This window comes from Microcaecilia unicolor, chromosome 10 (genome assembly GCF_901765095.1).
Source record: "Microcaecilia unicolor chromosome 10, aMicUni1.1, whole genome shotgun sequence".
Taxonomy (NCBI): Eukaryota; Metazoa; Chordata; class Amphibia; order Gymnophiona; family Siphonopidae; genus Microcaecilia; species Microcaecilia unicolor.
Window position 1 is genome coordinate 31,919,068 of NC_044040.1, and position 14,957 is coordinate 31,934,024.

The 14,957-nt window shown below is 41.8% G+C and overlaps 1 protein-coding gene across 1 annotated transcript in view; it reads left to right on the forward strand.

Moving 5' to 3' along the window:
• Positions 1-9,982, forward strand: part of IQUB (IQ motif and ubiquitin domain containing) — a 100,452-nt gene extending 90,470 nt beyond the window's left edge. Inside the window, exon 13 of the mRNA XM_030216482.1 lies at positions 9,656-9,982. Within this exon, the coding sequence (XP_030072342.1) occupies positions 9,656-9,850 (195 nt within the window). The 3' untranslated portion in view covers positions 9,851-9,982. The remainder of the gene's footprint in view (positions 1-9,655) is intronic.
• The last annotated feature ends 4,975 nt before the right edge of the window (positions 9,983-14,957 follow it).

Consider the following 14,957-nt stretch of genomic DNA (forward strand, 5'->3'; position numbering starts at 1 on the left):
CCTACTACTACTACTATTTAGCATTTCTATAGCGCTACAAGGCATACGCAGCGCTGCACAGTTTCCCTATCTGTCCCGCCCTCATCATCACGTATTGACGCGGGGACGGGACAGAGAGGGAAGTCTCTACTGCGCATTTGCGGGTGAGTATGGTCACTCGCATTTTATATGTTTGATTTGCAGCCCTATATTCCCGGGTGGGCTTTGCATTATTGACTGTCCCTTCCAAGTAATACCATCCCAGACATTTCGGAAAATGATGTTTAATATGGTGGGACCTACTCTCAGGAGTGCCTTGCCCATACTTCTACACACAAAGCCTTCTCTTTCTTGGTTCAAGATGTTATTAAAAACACATTTGTTTCAGCCAGCTTTTGGCAGTTGAGTTATTTCCTTGTCTATCTGCTAAGATGCTTTAAACCTACGAACCTACATGATGCAGCAGGGTTATCTCTATGCTTTCCTATTTGTATTCTATTTCTTTTCATATCTGTGATTGTATTGTGCGTAAATCGCTTTAATGGCATTGCCCTAGGTGATTAATCAAATAAAGGCAACCTTGAACCTTGAGGGGCTTGGCTGCTACTTATATGCACAACTTATAGAATACAGTAAGTTACATGCACTCTTGCCTCATTTGGGTGCCCACAGTTACACCAGGTCTGTGGCTGGTGTAACTTCAGGCACCTAAATGTAAGGCATGCCGATACTGGGTTATGTTAGTATTCTATAATGGAATCTGGGCACCCAGATGCCATTATAAAATAGGCTCTTACTGTGTGGCATTGGGGTGTCTAAAAGGAGGCACCCACTTAGAGAATTATCCCCAATCTCCCAGATTCTATATAGCGCAACTTACATTGCCCGTGCAAATCTGGTCATATTCTGAATTTGCACATGCAGCTTAATTAGTTAACAAGCCAATCAGTGCCAATAATTGCCAATTAACAAGCAATTATTGACACTAATTAGCATTAATTATACTTTACATGCACAGCTGTCTAAGTGTTTCTATAGCGTGCTGTGTGTAAATTATAAGTCGCATAGTTAAAAAGGGGTGTGGCCATGGCTACTGAATGGGCGAGTCATGGGCAGTTCTAAAATCCATGTGAATTGTTATAGAGCACACCTGGTCCACGCCTAATATGAGCACCAGGATTTATACCAAGTTTAACTTGGTGTAACTATCCATGACTAAATGTAGTCACGTGGATGGGTGCTCAGCGTATTCTATAAACTGCACTCAAATTTAGGAGTATTCTATAAAGTATGCCTATATTTAGGTGTACTTAATAGACTACGCCTAGGCATATATTTTTAGGTGTCATTTGTGGAGGGGCATTTTCGATATGATGTCTAAGTTGGACTTCAGATGTTTTTGTGCTAAACGTGCAAAATCTGAATAGGAAATATGGCCATTTTCAAAATATGTATTTTTTTTTAGAAAATAGTGTTTATAACAAGGTTTTGTGCATTTATCTTTTCAGGCCATTTAATTATGGTTCAATCATTTTTTATTGGAAAATGTAAGCAATTCCAGCTATAAACAGTGCAATACAATAGAATTGAAATTCACATTACCCACCCCACCCCTATCCCTTCCTCCCCTCCCATGTAGCCAACAGTAGTACAGTGTGTAATCTGCAAGTCACTGAATAATTGCTAATTATTGGTTTATGTGTTTAGCAATTGACTCCAGGCTGGGGAGTCAAGGTGTTCCAAAACGGGGCCCAGCATTGTCGTTTGCCAAAAAAAAAAAAACCATGCAAGTGAAAAACATAGAAAACCAAGCCATTGGGATGTAGGAGGGGCCAGTATTTTTAGCACACTGATCCCCCAGACATCCCAGGACAGCAATGGGGCACCCTAGGGGGCACTGCTGTGGACTTCATATAAATGCTTCCAAATACATATTTCACCGTGGACCCATTATCTTGTTTTTATGCCCTCCAAAACCCACCCAAATCCCACTACCTCCAACCGTACACCACTACACATAGCCCTTATGGTTGAAGGGGTCACCTATATGTCAGTACAGTGGGTCTCGGGTGAGTTTTGGAGGACTCAGATTCCACCACAAGTGAAGAAGGTAAGAGGAGGTATGGGCCTGGGTCTACCTGTCTACAGTGCACTACACTCACTACTACACTACTCTAGGGGCCTGCATTCTGCTGTAATGGACCTGGCTGTAACATCTGAGGCTGTCATAGAGGCTGGTGAGTACTACTTTTATTCATATTTTTTAGGGGGTGGTAGGGGGTTAGTGACCACCTTTTTGTGACTTATTCATTATAAAAACAGGTCTAGACCAAAGCATTAAAGGTTTCGCCCTAGTCATTTTGGATTGATGGTATGAAAAAATTCAGATGCTGTAGTCTGCAGTGAACCTGACTGAGAAATTAGCCTTTCCCCCCAGTCTTACTAGTGATCAGTGGTATGCACTTTGTAATGTCATTGTTCCAGAATAATTAAGTGGTTACAAGTAACAGTTGTTATTATTAGTTTCTTAATAATGTTCTATGAATTATGAGTAATAAAACAATGTTCATTCTCAAATGAAATTCTGGTATTCTGAGAAGCTGACATATAGCTAATTGTACAGAGACAGCCTATTGTTATGGATTAGACACTGTTTCTTAATAAGTGATGTATAAATACATTTTAAATAAGAAAATTAATTTGTTATTTTAATGACAATGCCATTAGAGAGATAAACTATCTAGAAATAATAGATTTTAGATGTCTGTGAGTATAATGCTTGCTCATTTAGTCAGAATTAGAGAAAGCTGTTCATTAGCCCTTAAGGCCTACTTCATTATTTTCTAAAGAATACTCTTAAGATTTCACTAATTGTTCTTTTTTGTTGATGGCTTTTCATATGAATCTGTTAACAATGTACCCATTCCTGCCAATAGATGGCATCATGCCATCAACTCTTTGTCAGTAATCATCACCCTAAACAGCTACAAAGAATTTGTTAGACAAACACTTGAAACGGTAAGATATTAACAGAAATAATTGAGTAAATCACTGTATCCTGTATTAAAGACAAAAAAAAAAAAAAATCTCTTTAACAATACAAATTAACTTTTCAAATTAGAAAGCTAATCTTTGCTTTTCCTCCCAAACTATCAAGCAACTAATAAAAGATACAATTTCTTAGTTCACTTATGCTGTTAATAATCAGTGTCAGCAGCATACAGTAAAAGAAATCCATACCCTGCGGGCAGTGTGCAGTATTTAAGTCATACACTTTCAGGCACATTTTCTAAATTGAAAAACATTTAAAAAGTTGCATAAATCCACATATGAGCATTTTGCTTGCCAAAATATTCAAATCGCTATTTTGGAAACCCATTTTGAATACGTTTTGGTATGCAGTTTGTTGGCAGTGCATTCAAATCACAAGGGGGGTGGGGAAGGGCGAGTATGGGTGGGATTTGGACATCGTTTTTTTGGCCATAATGGAACAAAACAAAAATGACCTGGGCTACAATTTAAACGTTTTGGTCTAGACCTGTTTTTTTTTATCACTAGTAAGACATGAAAAGGTACCCTAAATGACCACTGGAGGGATTAAGGCATGACCTCCCCTTACTTCCCCAGTTGACCTCATTGACCCCCTCCCACTCCCCAAAATATATGAAAGAAACTGTACCTACCAGCCTTTATGATAGCCTCAGATGTTATAGCCAGTCCTATTAGAGCAGTAAGCAGGTTCCTGGAGTAGCCTAGTGGTCGCTGGCAGTGCAGTGCAGTGTACAGAAGGGGACCCAGGCCCATAATGCACTCAAACTGTTACACTTGTGGTGGAAAATGTGAGCCCCACAAAACCCACCAAAAACCTACTGTACCCATAAATCCTTCTTCACAGCAGAACCTGTCGCTAAACACACATCCTCAACAATCAAAATCCTGGTATGCAAAATCACCGATAAAACACTAACTGACCAACTGTGCATCACATCATTCTACCACCCTCCAGGAAGCTGGACAAATGCCCAAGATGATATCATGGACTTTGTATCAAACATCTGCACCAATTACCCAAATGTTCTACTAATAGCTGACATAAACCTGCACCTAGAAAAACAAAATGACACAAACACCAGAACACTAATGAACTTCATAAACCAAAGGAACTTCACAACAGCACAAGGAGTCTCATCGCACACAAAAGGATACCAATTAGACATACTAGCCCACAGATTCTCAACAAGTAACAACCACATAATTCACAAACTACACATGGGAAGAGGTACAATGGTCAGACCCCACAGCAAGCTCACTTTCACATTACAATGGAAAGAAAACGGCAAGAAAAGAAAGCCAAAAACCCAACACACATTCACATCCAGAGGAAAAGTAGACAACCACACATTCTGGACAAACTCTGTAGGAAACTTGAAACAGACGCAAATAAAACCATATAGAGAAAAGCCATAAGAACTTACACAAACAGCATGAAAAAAGCAAAAGGAGAACACTAAAGTACATATACAAACCTCGACCAGACCAATATGAAAAAAATATTGAAACTCATGAACAAACTACTGAAAACCCAGAACATTTTGGCGACAACTGAAACACCATCAACTGCAGACTTGCACAATACTTCAAAAACAAAATAACAAATATTAGATCAAACCTTGCAAAAGCACAAATAAACATCACAGACTACCTACAGGACTGCAAAGCACATGACAACCACACCGCAGCAGACAGAATATGAACCACGTTCAAACCACCCCAACTAGACACACTAAAGGTTGACAAAATACACGCATGCATACTGCCTACTTGACAAATGCCCCAACTACATGATGAAAAACCCAACAGACTGGTTCATCAAGTACTTCACCAAACACATCACATACATGTTTGAAAGAGGTCAATTTCCCACAGACAAAGGCGACATAGTACTCATACCTATCCCCAAAAACACTACCAGCAAGATCAGCGATATCACAAATTACAGACCAGTAGCCTCAATACCACTACTGACCACAATGATGGAAGGCCTAGTATCACGGCAACTAATGGAATACTTGACAAAATTCTCAATTCTTCATAAATCCCAATCAGGTTTCAGACCACAACACAGCACTGAAATGGTCATAACCACCCTGATAACAAAATTTAGAAGCATAACATGCCAAGGACAAAACATATTACTACTACAATTTGACACGTCAAGTGCATTCAACTTAGTAGACCACACCACACTAATGACACTGCTTGACAACGTAGGAATCAGCGGTGCAGTGGCAACATGGTTCAATGGCTTCCTAAAAACCAGATCCTACATTGTAAAGATGCCCAACCAAACATCAGCCTCATGGATCACTGAGTGCTAGGTACCACAGGGATCGCCAATATCACCAATACTCTTCAACGTATTGATGGTGCCACTCGGAAAAAAACTGGAATTAATGGGTTTCAACCCATTTATATATGCAGATGAGGTCACCATCTTCATACTTTTTCAAAACAATATCACAAACATACAGGACAAACTAAAAAAAGGGTTGGACCTCATGGAAGAATGGGCAACAACTTTCAAACTCAAGTTGAACAGAGACAAAACCAAATTCCTAGTACTATCCAACCCACACAACCCCACATCCTACCAAAAATTCACAATCAACCAATAAACATACCACATCGAAACACAACTTAAAATACTAGGAATCATTCTCGACAAACACTGGATAATCAAATACCAGCAGTAACATCAAAATGCTTCAGAACACTATGGAAACTGAGAAGCACAAGAGACTATTTCCCTAGACAATCTTTCCAAATACTGGTCCAATCAACAATACTATTGAAACTAGACTACTGCAGTGCAGCATACGTAGGGTGCAAGGAAAACACACTAAAATCACTGCAAACAGTCCAAAACACGACAGCAAGACTGATTTTCAAGAAATTGAAATATGAAAGAGCAGCCCCATTGCTTGAAACACTACATTGGCTACCAGTCAAGGCTAGACACCTGCAAGACAGCATATTGGTTTCAACACACAATTCCTTCTTCAAACTCTCTTTCTCACCACACATTTCCTCATAATGCCTCACTTGTTACTGCTTAATCATTTCTCGTTCATCTGGTTAAACACTCAATATGGCGTGTGGCTTTTATATCATTATAGCATGATATAAAAGCCACACGCCATATTGAGTGTCAGTCAGTGGACGCCACGGACCCTGAAGCAGGAGTCGAAACCTTGGCCAAAGTTGGCCGTGGGCAGCGAGAAGAGACTGAGTAGCTGCAGAGATAAGTTTCTTTCCTATTACTAGAACTCTGGATAAAGATGAATTAAATGCAACCTTACATGAATTAATTACTTTATAGTAAAGACTAACAGGAGGTTTTTCAGCCTGTGATGAAGGAATGGGGCTCCCTAAGGTTGATTAACTGATTGACAAAGGAGTACCTTATCATTTTTTGAGGCTTTTCCTCCTTTTGATGAGACACCACCACTTCATTAAATATTAAGTAGAGATCAGTTTGAGCTGATGAGTTTGGGCAACAGTTTGATATTCTACTAGCTCTGTGTTGATATATAGAGTAATCCCGGATATTCAGTGCCAGGCCATTTCTGGTGACCGGCATTGAATATCTGGTTTATTTTTGGCCAGTATAAAGATAACCAGCTAAGTCAATATTCAAACTTAGCTGGTTATCTTTAAACCACCCAAAGATATCCCATGTTTTCACATGGCCAAATATGGCCGCTAAACTGGCTTTAAAAATCAGCAGATAACCGGTTATATCAGGTGATAACCGGCTATCTGCTAGCCACCAGGGATATTCAGTGGGGGATAGTCGGTTATCCCCCACTGAATATCAGCAGATAGCTGGTTAAGCACTATTTAACTGGTCGGTTAAATAGCACTGAACATCGAGGGTGGGGGTGGGGGGGACTGAAAATATTATTGTGCCATTGAAGAGTGATCATTTGGTAAAGAAAACCCTGGGTGTAGTTCTTTATAAGTCAGGTAACAACATGATTTATATTTAAATCCTTTTTATTAGCAATATATTAGCAACATTAACAAACCATCAGATACAGTATGGTTGTTACACACAATAATAAAACATACATTGAAATCCAAATATCGACATGCAACAACTTAGCCTTATCCACAGTCATCCCCCCTCCCCATGTTTCACATATGCAGATTTCAGAGTACCACAAGGAACTCTACTTTGGGTCAAAGGGGTCAAGAATGTTCAAAATGGCTCCCGTGTCAGCTGCAACTTCTTTCCAGGCATTGTTTCCATATCAGGCACATCTGTTTTCTCATAACGAAGCAATGCATTCATCAGTGTCCTCCACTGCGGGAGCATCAGTATGTCACCAGATAGCCACACTAAGAGTATACACTTCATAGCTTTCAAAACCACTTGCCTGAAAAATGTACATAGTAACACAGTAACATAGTAGATGACGGCAGAAAAAGACCTGCATGATCCATCCAGTCTGCCCAAGATAACTCATATGTGTATACCTTACCTTGAATTTGTACCTTACCTTGAATTTGTACCTGCCTTTTTCAGGGCACAGACCGTATAAGTCTGCCCAGCAGTATTTCCCGCCTCCCAACCACCAGTCCTGCCTCCCATCTCCGGCTCTGGTACAGACCGTATAAGTCTGCCCTCCCCTATCCTAGCCTCCCAACCACCAACCCCTCTTCCCCCCACCTGCTCCGCCACCCAATTTCAGCTAAGCTTCTGAGGATCCATTCCTTCTGCACAGGATTCCTCTATGCATATCCCACACATGTTTGAATTCCGTTACCGTTTTCATCTCCACCACCTCCCGCGGGAGGGCATTCCAAGCATCCACTACCCTCGCCGTGAAAAAATACTTCCTGACATCTTTCCTGAGTCTGCCCCCCTTCAATCTCATTTCATGACCTCTCGTTCTACCGCCTTCCCATCTCCGGAAAAGATTCGTTTGCGGATTAATACCTTTCAAATATTTGAACGTCTGTATCATATCACCCCCGTTCCTCCTTTCCTCCAGGGTGTACATGTTCAGGTCAGCAAGCCTCTCTTCATACGTCTTGGAACGTAAATCCCATACCATCCTCGTAGCTTTTCTTTGCACCGCTTCCATTTTTTTAACATCCTTCGCAAGGTACGGCCTCCAAAACTGAACACAATACTCCAGGTGGGGCCTCACCAACGTCTTATACAGGGGCATTAAAACCTCCTTTCTTCTGCTGGTCACTCCTCTCTCTATACAGCCTAGCAATCTTCTAGCTACCTTCTAGATGCCTTTAGGCAAGTGCAGCATGCCTCTTATTTTATCAAACAATCATAGTGGGTCAATCAAAATTCTATGGCAGCATGACTTATCCGAGAGCAAAAATTCCGTATTAGTGGGTAATGCCAAAAACAAATGTCTAAGGTTTGCAAGCACATGTGAACACTTTAGGGCAAGCGGCATTTGCTCAGAACCCAGCTTTCGATGCCCGATAAAGCAAAACATATAATCATATTAAAAATACTGCACGTTAATGCGTTTTATGCTTCTCACCAAAGGTTTTACATCGTCACAACATAATTTAATTGATTGCTGTTTTGCAGAACTTCTATCTCATTACCCTTAGATATAATTGAGGGGTTTTGTTTTCCTGCAAATGCCCCTTTTAAATGTACAAAAGACTATCTATGTGCAGAAACATTCATTGACTGACTGGCTGCAGATCTTGCAGGGCCATGGGAGCTTACTCCCGCAGACTTGCAGGCCTATTTTCCCTTTGAAAATGCAGCCATCTGACAAATGGGTTCCTGTTTTGGTGTATGTGTGTTCATCTGCTTTGAAGCTGGTATGATGATCTGCAGTAGTGGTATATACGGAGCTATTTCAGTGAAGGAGATGTCGGGAAAAATTTGAATTTTCTGACCAAGAAATGTTTTATCTTTATTCTTGAAGTACTTGGATATTAACCACTGTTTATCTGGCGCCAATGCCACTGTTACTATCAAAATTGTTGGAATCACGTTTTCAGAATTCCTGTGGTCCATTTTTTAAGCAAGTGGAAGTACACATGTTGTCCACAGCAGTCAATTCCAAGAAGACAGGAGGAGCCTCAACGGAAAGTCAAAGCAAAGCAGCAAAAGTAGAGGCTGACAAATGCGCAAACCAATAGGGAGATAATATCAAAAGCCAGTTTATTCAGAATATTCATATCAATATCAACGTCCTTGATATTGATATGAATATTCTGAATAAACTGGCTTTTGATATTATCTCCCTATTGGTTTGCGCCTTTGTCAGCCTCTACTTTTGCTGTTTTGCTTTGTCCACAGCAGTCATACATTTACCCACATATTTCAAGGGGATTTTGTTTCTGTAGGTAAACCCCTATTTACCCCAGAAATCCTTTTGCAAATTACCCTTGCTAGTGTTCTTAATTTACAGTAACACTTTAAAAGCACCCATAATTTTGCTGCCTTTTTAGCAAATTAATGATATAGTTGAAGACGCTTTTCCCAAATAACAACGCCAGCTAAATTATTTAGAGTTGGACATACCAGCTAGTATTGCAGGGCAGAGTTCAGAAGTAGTTCAAACTATTTATTTGGTAATATATAGCATATGACCTTTAATAACGACGTGGTTTCCTTTTCTTTCAGGAATATGAATTTGGTTTTATTCAGAAGATCAAATTCAGACACACACTTGCTAAGAACTATTTTAAAGAGATTCTGGGGATGGTGCCTCATTTATACAAAGACGTCTCTGATCAGATATCTCAGAAAGCTGATCTTCAAACACCGAGCAGTCTTAAAAGCAAGATACCTGAAAAAGACGAGCCGAGTGTAGAATAATGAAGCAAATGATGTAAAAGATTCTTCTGGTGCTGAGAAATGAGGATCATAGTCCATTTACCAAAGGAGTCTAAGCATAATGTAGACAACCAAACGTGCTGATATAAGGAAAAGCAAACATTATGGCTTGAAGCAGGGACCCAGTGGCGTACCAAGGGGGGGGGGGGGGCGATCTGCCCCGGGTGCACGCCGCTGGGGGGGTGCCGCACGCCTGTGGGCTCTTCGTTTTCATGCTCTCTCTGCCCCGGAACAGGTTACTTCCTGTAACCTGTTCCGGGGCAGAGGGAGCATGAAAACGAAGAGCCGGCAGGTACGCGGTACCCCCCCCAGCGGCGTGCACCGGGGGGGGGGGGGGTTCACTGTTGGATCGGGGTTTTTTTGCCAGGGGGCGTCGTGCTGTTCCGGGGGGGGGGGGCGCTGCACCTGGGGGGCGGGGCGCATCGACGATCCGCCCCGGGTGTCAGCCCCCGTAGGAACGCCACTGCAGGGACCTTCCTTTTTGGATTAAGAATCTTTGTAGTTATTATTCTTTTATGTCTGGTTGTCTATTTTCTTTTTATAATTGAGCCTGTCCCTGCCACATTTCAAGCATCACTACTCAACTATAAAGCTGTAGGAAGTTACACTTTTAGTAACATTGTACTTTCTTTTAATTAAAGTGTGGGGGTTTTTCCCCCATGAAAAACTAGCTTTTTCCCTTGGTGGTGGTATAATAGAAACATAGCCAGGTTCTTTATTTCCAAAAGAAGAACATGATGGTGCAAATCTTACAAAAAAGAGAAAATTTGTATTCTTTTAAAGACACTCAGGCACAAGATCAGGAGACTTCCTGCATTCCTCTGGGTTTGTTACTGTGCAGGACACTGACCTGTAATTCGCGTAAACTTCCTTAGCGTGATGGAGGGCTACCCAGCTCCATAGAAAATAAAGCTTTCTTTCTTTTCTTTTTTTAAAATCAATATATGCACTTACTTTCTTGTTTTTAAAGATTAAGGGAAAGCCCTATTATGCCTATTTGACTGGATACCTGACTGGGTGCTCTTTTTTTTTTAACAGAATTTAGCATTATATCTAAGCAATTACACTTGTGCAGAAAAGTGTTGCAAAAGCAATAATAACACAAGATAATCCACCATTCCAGATAGGAAATTAAGCAAACATTCAAGTCCACAATATTGAGATCCAAGTCTTAATGAGAGGAGTTAATCAAAGAAATAAAGAAACACTTTAGGCATTGACATATCCCAGAGGCTTGGGCTAGGTGCTAATTAAATGAAGCGCTCAACTCAATCTCCTGACACCCGTTTAGTTGCCAAAAAGGCTGAAAGGTGAAAAGGTTCAAAGAAAACATATTTAATAGAATTGTGTCTAATTATACATTTGCATGGATATCTTAGGAAAAAGGTTCCCCCCACTTGAAGAACAGGTTTTAATAACAAAAACTGCTTGCTTCAGCGTTGGGTATCTCTTGAAACATCAGGAAAGACTTGAATCTTAAAGCCCATATACAGTTTATTCTTAACATTCTCAGAATCCGTTGCTTATCAGGAGATAATGCCACTGAAGCAATCAAAGGTGCTGCAGTGGCTACTTCTGAGTCCGAAGTGTTCAATATTGGAGAGACAGCCCAAGAGGCTTGCTGCTGTTCCACTGCTTTCCTCTGTAAATAATAAACTTGTGAAAAAGGAGGAAATTTATCCTTCGATATACCAAGAGTTTCCTTCAAATAACGTTTCACCATTTCCAAGGGCATAACAGTAGATACTCTTGGAAAATGTAGGAAGCGAAGATTATTGCTCCTTGCAAAATATTCCAAAGTCTCACACTTATTCCTCAAGTTAGACAAATCTTTTACGAATGAAGTCTGTAAACTTTGAATGCCAGAAAACTTCCTGCTGATTTGTTCCACTCTGACTGGGTACTTTTAACCACGCAGTTAACATTTTATATATAATACTAGCCGTTGAGCCCGTGTAAACGGGCTAGTTTTGGATTGGGGGGGGGTTCCGAGGCCCCCCCCCGAGGTCGCCGCTGCTCCGCCCCCTCCCGGCCTGAGCACTGTCTGTTATTGAACTTACATCGCACCACGCAGACGCAGCAGGCACATCAGCAAAGCTGCCATCGGGACGGGCTTCCTTCTCTGCCTGTGTCCCGCCCTCGTGTGGCGTAACGCGGCGAGGGCGGGACACAGGCAGAGAAGGAAGCCCGTCCCGACGGCAGCTTTGCTGATGTGCCTGCTGCGTCTGCATGGTGCGATGTAAGTTCTATAAGAAAGACAGTGCTCGGGCCGGGTGGAGGGGCGGCGGTGGCGGCGACTCCGGGTGGGGGGAGCGGTAGCAGTGACCTCGGGGGGGGGGGAGAGGGGGAGGGCGGAGCGGTTGCGAGTACTCTGCGGCATGCTCAGTAGAGACTTCCCACTCTGTCACGCCTCCCTCATCACGTATTGATGCAGGGACGGGGCAGAGAGGGAAGTCTCTACTGCGCATTTGCGAGTGAGTACGACACTCGCCTTTTATATGTTTGATAGGAAAAGTTCTTAACTGTATTTGTCAACTGGGGTTTGTCAGTATCACATGTGGATGTGGGACTTGGTTTGTGGATTTGTGGGTAGTATAAGTACAAATTGTATCACAAGAAATGTTCAGCTGTCATACATTTGTAACAGAAATATGATTTTAAGTATCATAGAACCTGCTTTTACCTGAAAATTTCTTGCAATATCTTTAATTAAAATATATAGCTTGTATGATGTACTGTTTGTAGAAATTGTCACTATTGTTTAAGAATATGCCATGACTTATACCCCTTTTCAGTAAAGATTTAAGCTCAGCAGTTCACAATCAAATATTTCAATCTTTCCTTTCTTCCTTATTAAATGACAGCACAGCACAGAGGGGCCAATGTAATAAAGCATGGGAGGCTTAGAATGAGTTATAGTGACCATCCCATATACAGAGGAGTTTAGCACATACAGTAAAGGAACAGTGTGCAAAGAAGTGTGCACTGTTCAGTTAAATCCAGTACTAAAAAGACCTGAAGGCTTAACACCTGGAGCCCTGTTTACTAAGGTGCACAAGCGTTTTTAGCACGTGCTAAACCCATAGGACTATTATGAGCATCTACACGCTAATGCACCTCTAGCATGGCTTAGTAAACAGGGCTCTAGGTTTTCTAACACTGGGGTCTGAGGGGGTGTGAAAAAGAAACTTGATTTTGTATGGCTAGCATAAATGAAGGTTTTGTGTTACTTTTCTATTGCCAGCATGAACTACCCACAACATATTTCTTGTTTGATTGATCGGGATGGGTGGACAATCTAGAGAATAAAATGTAGAAAACATGTAGGGGAGTGAGGAGCAGACTTGACTTTGTCGCCAAATGCAGGGTTAAGGAAGAGGTACCTCAGCTGTGAAATAATGGACACTGAGCATGATTGCAGAAATCTGCATGAAATACCAATAATACTTATTCTTTGAACATACATTTCCACCTCCAGGAATCAAACAAAATAAAACATTTCTATTGATAACCTTAAGAGTGGACTAACACGGCTACCACACTCACCTCCAGGAAGAATTCTCATCTATCTAAAGTTGTTTTTTTTTTCATGTATATGGACCATCAGAGGGTGAGTTACTTTGGATTGCAAACTTCTTCCAGTATTAGACCCTGAATTCTTTATTGGTCCTTTTTCTTTTTGTAATTATCTCTCATGTATCTTAACAATAGAACACTTACATTCAATTCAATGTACATTCATTGAATTATAAGAAACGACAATGGATATTCAAACTAGATATAATTAGCCCAAGAAATTAAGGAGCCCTTTTACAACGGGCATGGTAAAGCTACCGCGGTGTTGGCATATATCAACCCAGCACTACCACTGGCGTGACCGGAAATATGTTTTATTTTTACCGCCGGGGGGGGGGGGGGGGGGGGGGGCTTATCATCCTAAGGCCTTGCTGGCTCTTGCTGTTACCGGAGGCCTATCTGGAAAAAGCAACGTCAAAGTAAAGACATCCATTAGCAGCATATGTGGTTTCAGAATGTAACGTATTTGGCAAGCTATATGTGAGTACTCCCCAATGAATGTGGCTGCTGTAAAGCAGTTAATATGTCCACCACCCATAGAAGGCCTGGCATGAAGCAGTGATGGCTGTGTGTAGTCAGATCTGCTATGATGGCACCCACCTTGGACCGCCACTCCATTCCTTCATAGAATGAAAAATACTTGGCCAGTGGGTCCCATGCTACCTGGAAACTTGAAACAAAAATGAGCCGGACTGTTAATCACTGGGATTGCAGGAAGATCTAGTGAAGTATGATGCTTGCAAAGAACTGAGAGCATCCAGCATACGCCGATGCCCGGGAGTACTTCGTTGAAGCAGCATAGATGTTTGCGAAACAACACTAAAGACAGACTTTATTACAAGCGTACTTGTGACTGGCACCTGATATGGATCTTATCTGTTGTTGTTGTTTTTTTTTTTTTTTTTTGCTCTGCCTGGGTTGATGTTACAGTGCCACTCAAAGATCAGCCTATTCACTGCATTGCACTGTGCTAGTGTGTAGCTTACTTATTTTTTATTTTGAACACCCAAGGCAAGCAAAGGTCGGGACCCCATATTAAGGTACAAGCTAGGCCAATAGTGCTGCACCCATAGATAAGATGGCTGCCAGCATGTGCTGCATGGTAGTATATTAAAAAGGCCGCTTCTTCCCATGTGGGATGGCATATGCTGTCTGACACAAGGTAACCCGATGCAGGCCGGTCCTGTAAGAATGTACCTGCAGCCCGTCTCCTGCAAGGGCTATGACTTAGCCACAATGTAGTCCATCGTGTGTCAGCCCACATCCCACAGTCAGGCACACACTGAGATCGCCACCCTCGGAGCGCCAGTCCTATGCTGTGAAGGGAGTCAAATTGCCGCAGGACTGCAGCCACACCGCTGCACAAAAACCTGTCTGCACATCTCTGCAAGGCCTGCAAAGATCGTGACAAGACTATGGCCATCCAGCGGCTCAAGTATCACTTGTCAGGGACTTACCCCGCCACAACTATTCTACGGAAGAATCAGGGGCTGCCACCAAAGCACAGCCAGCT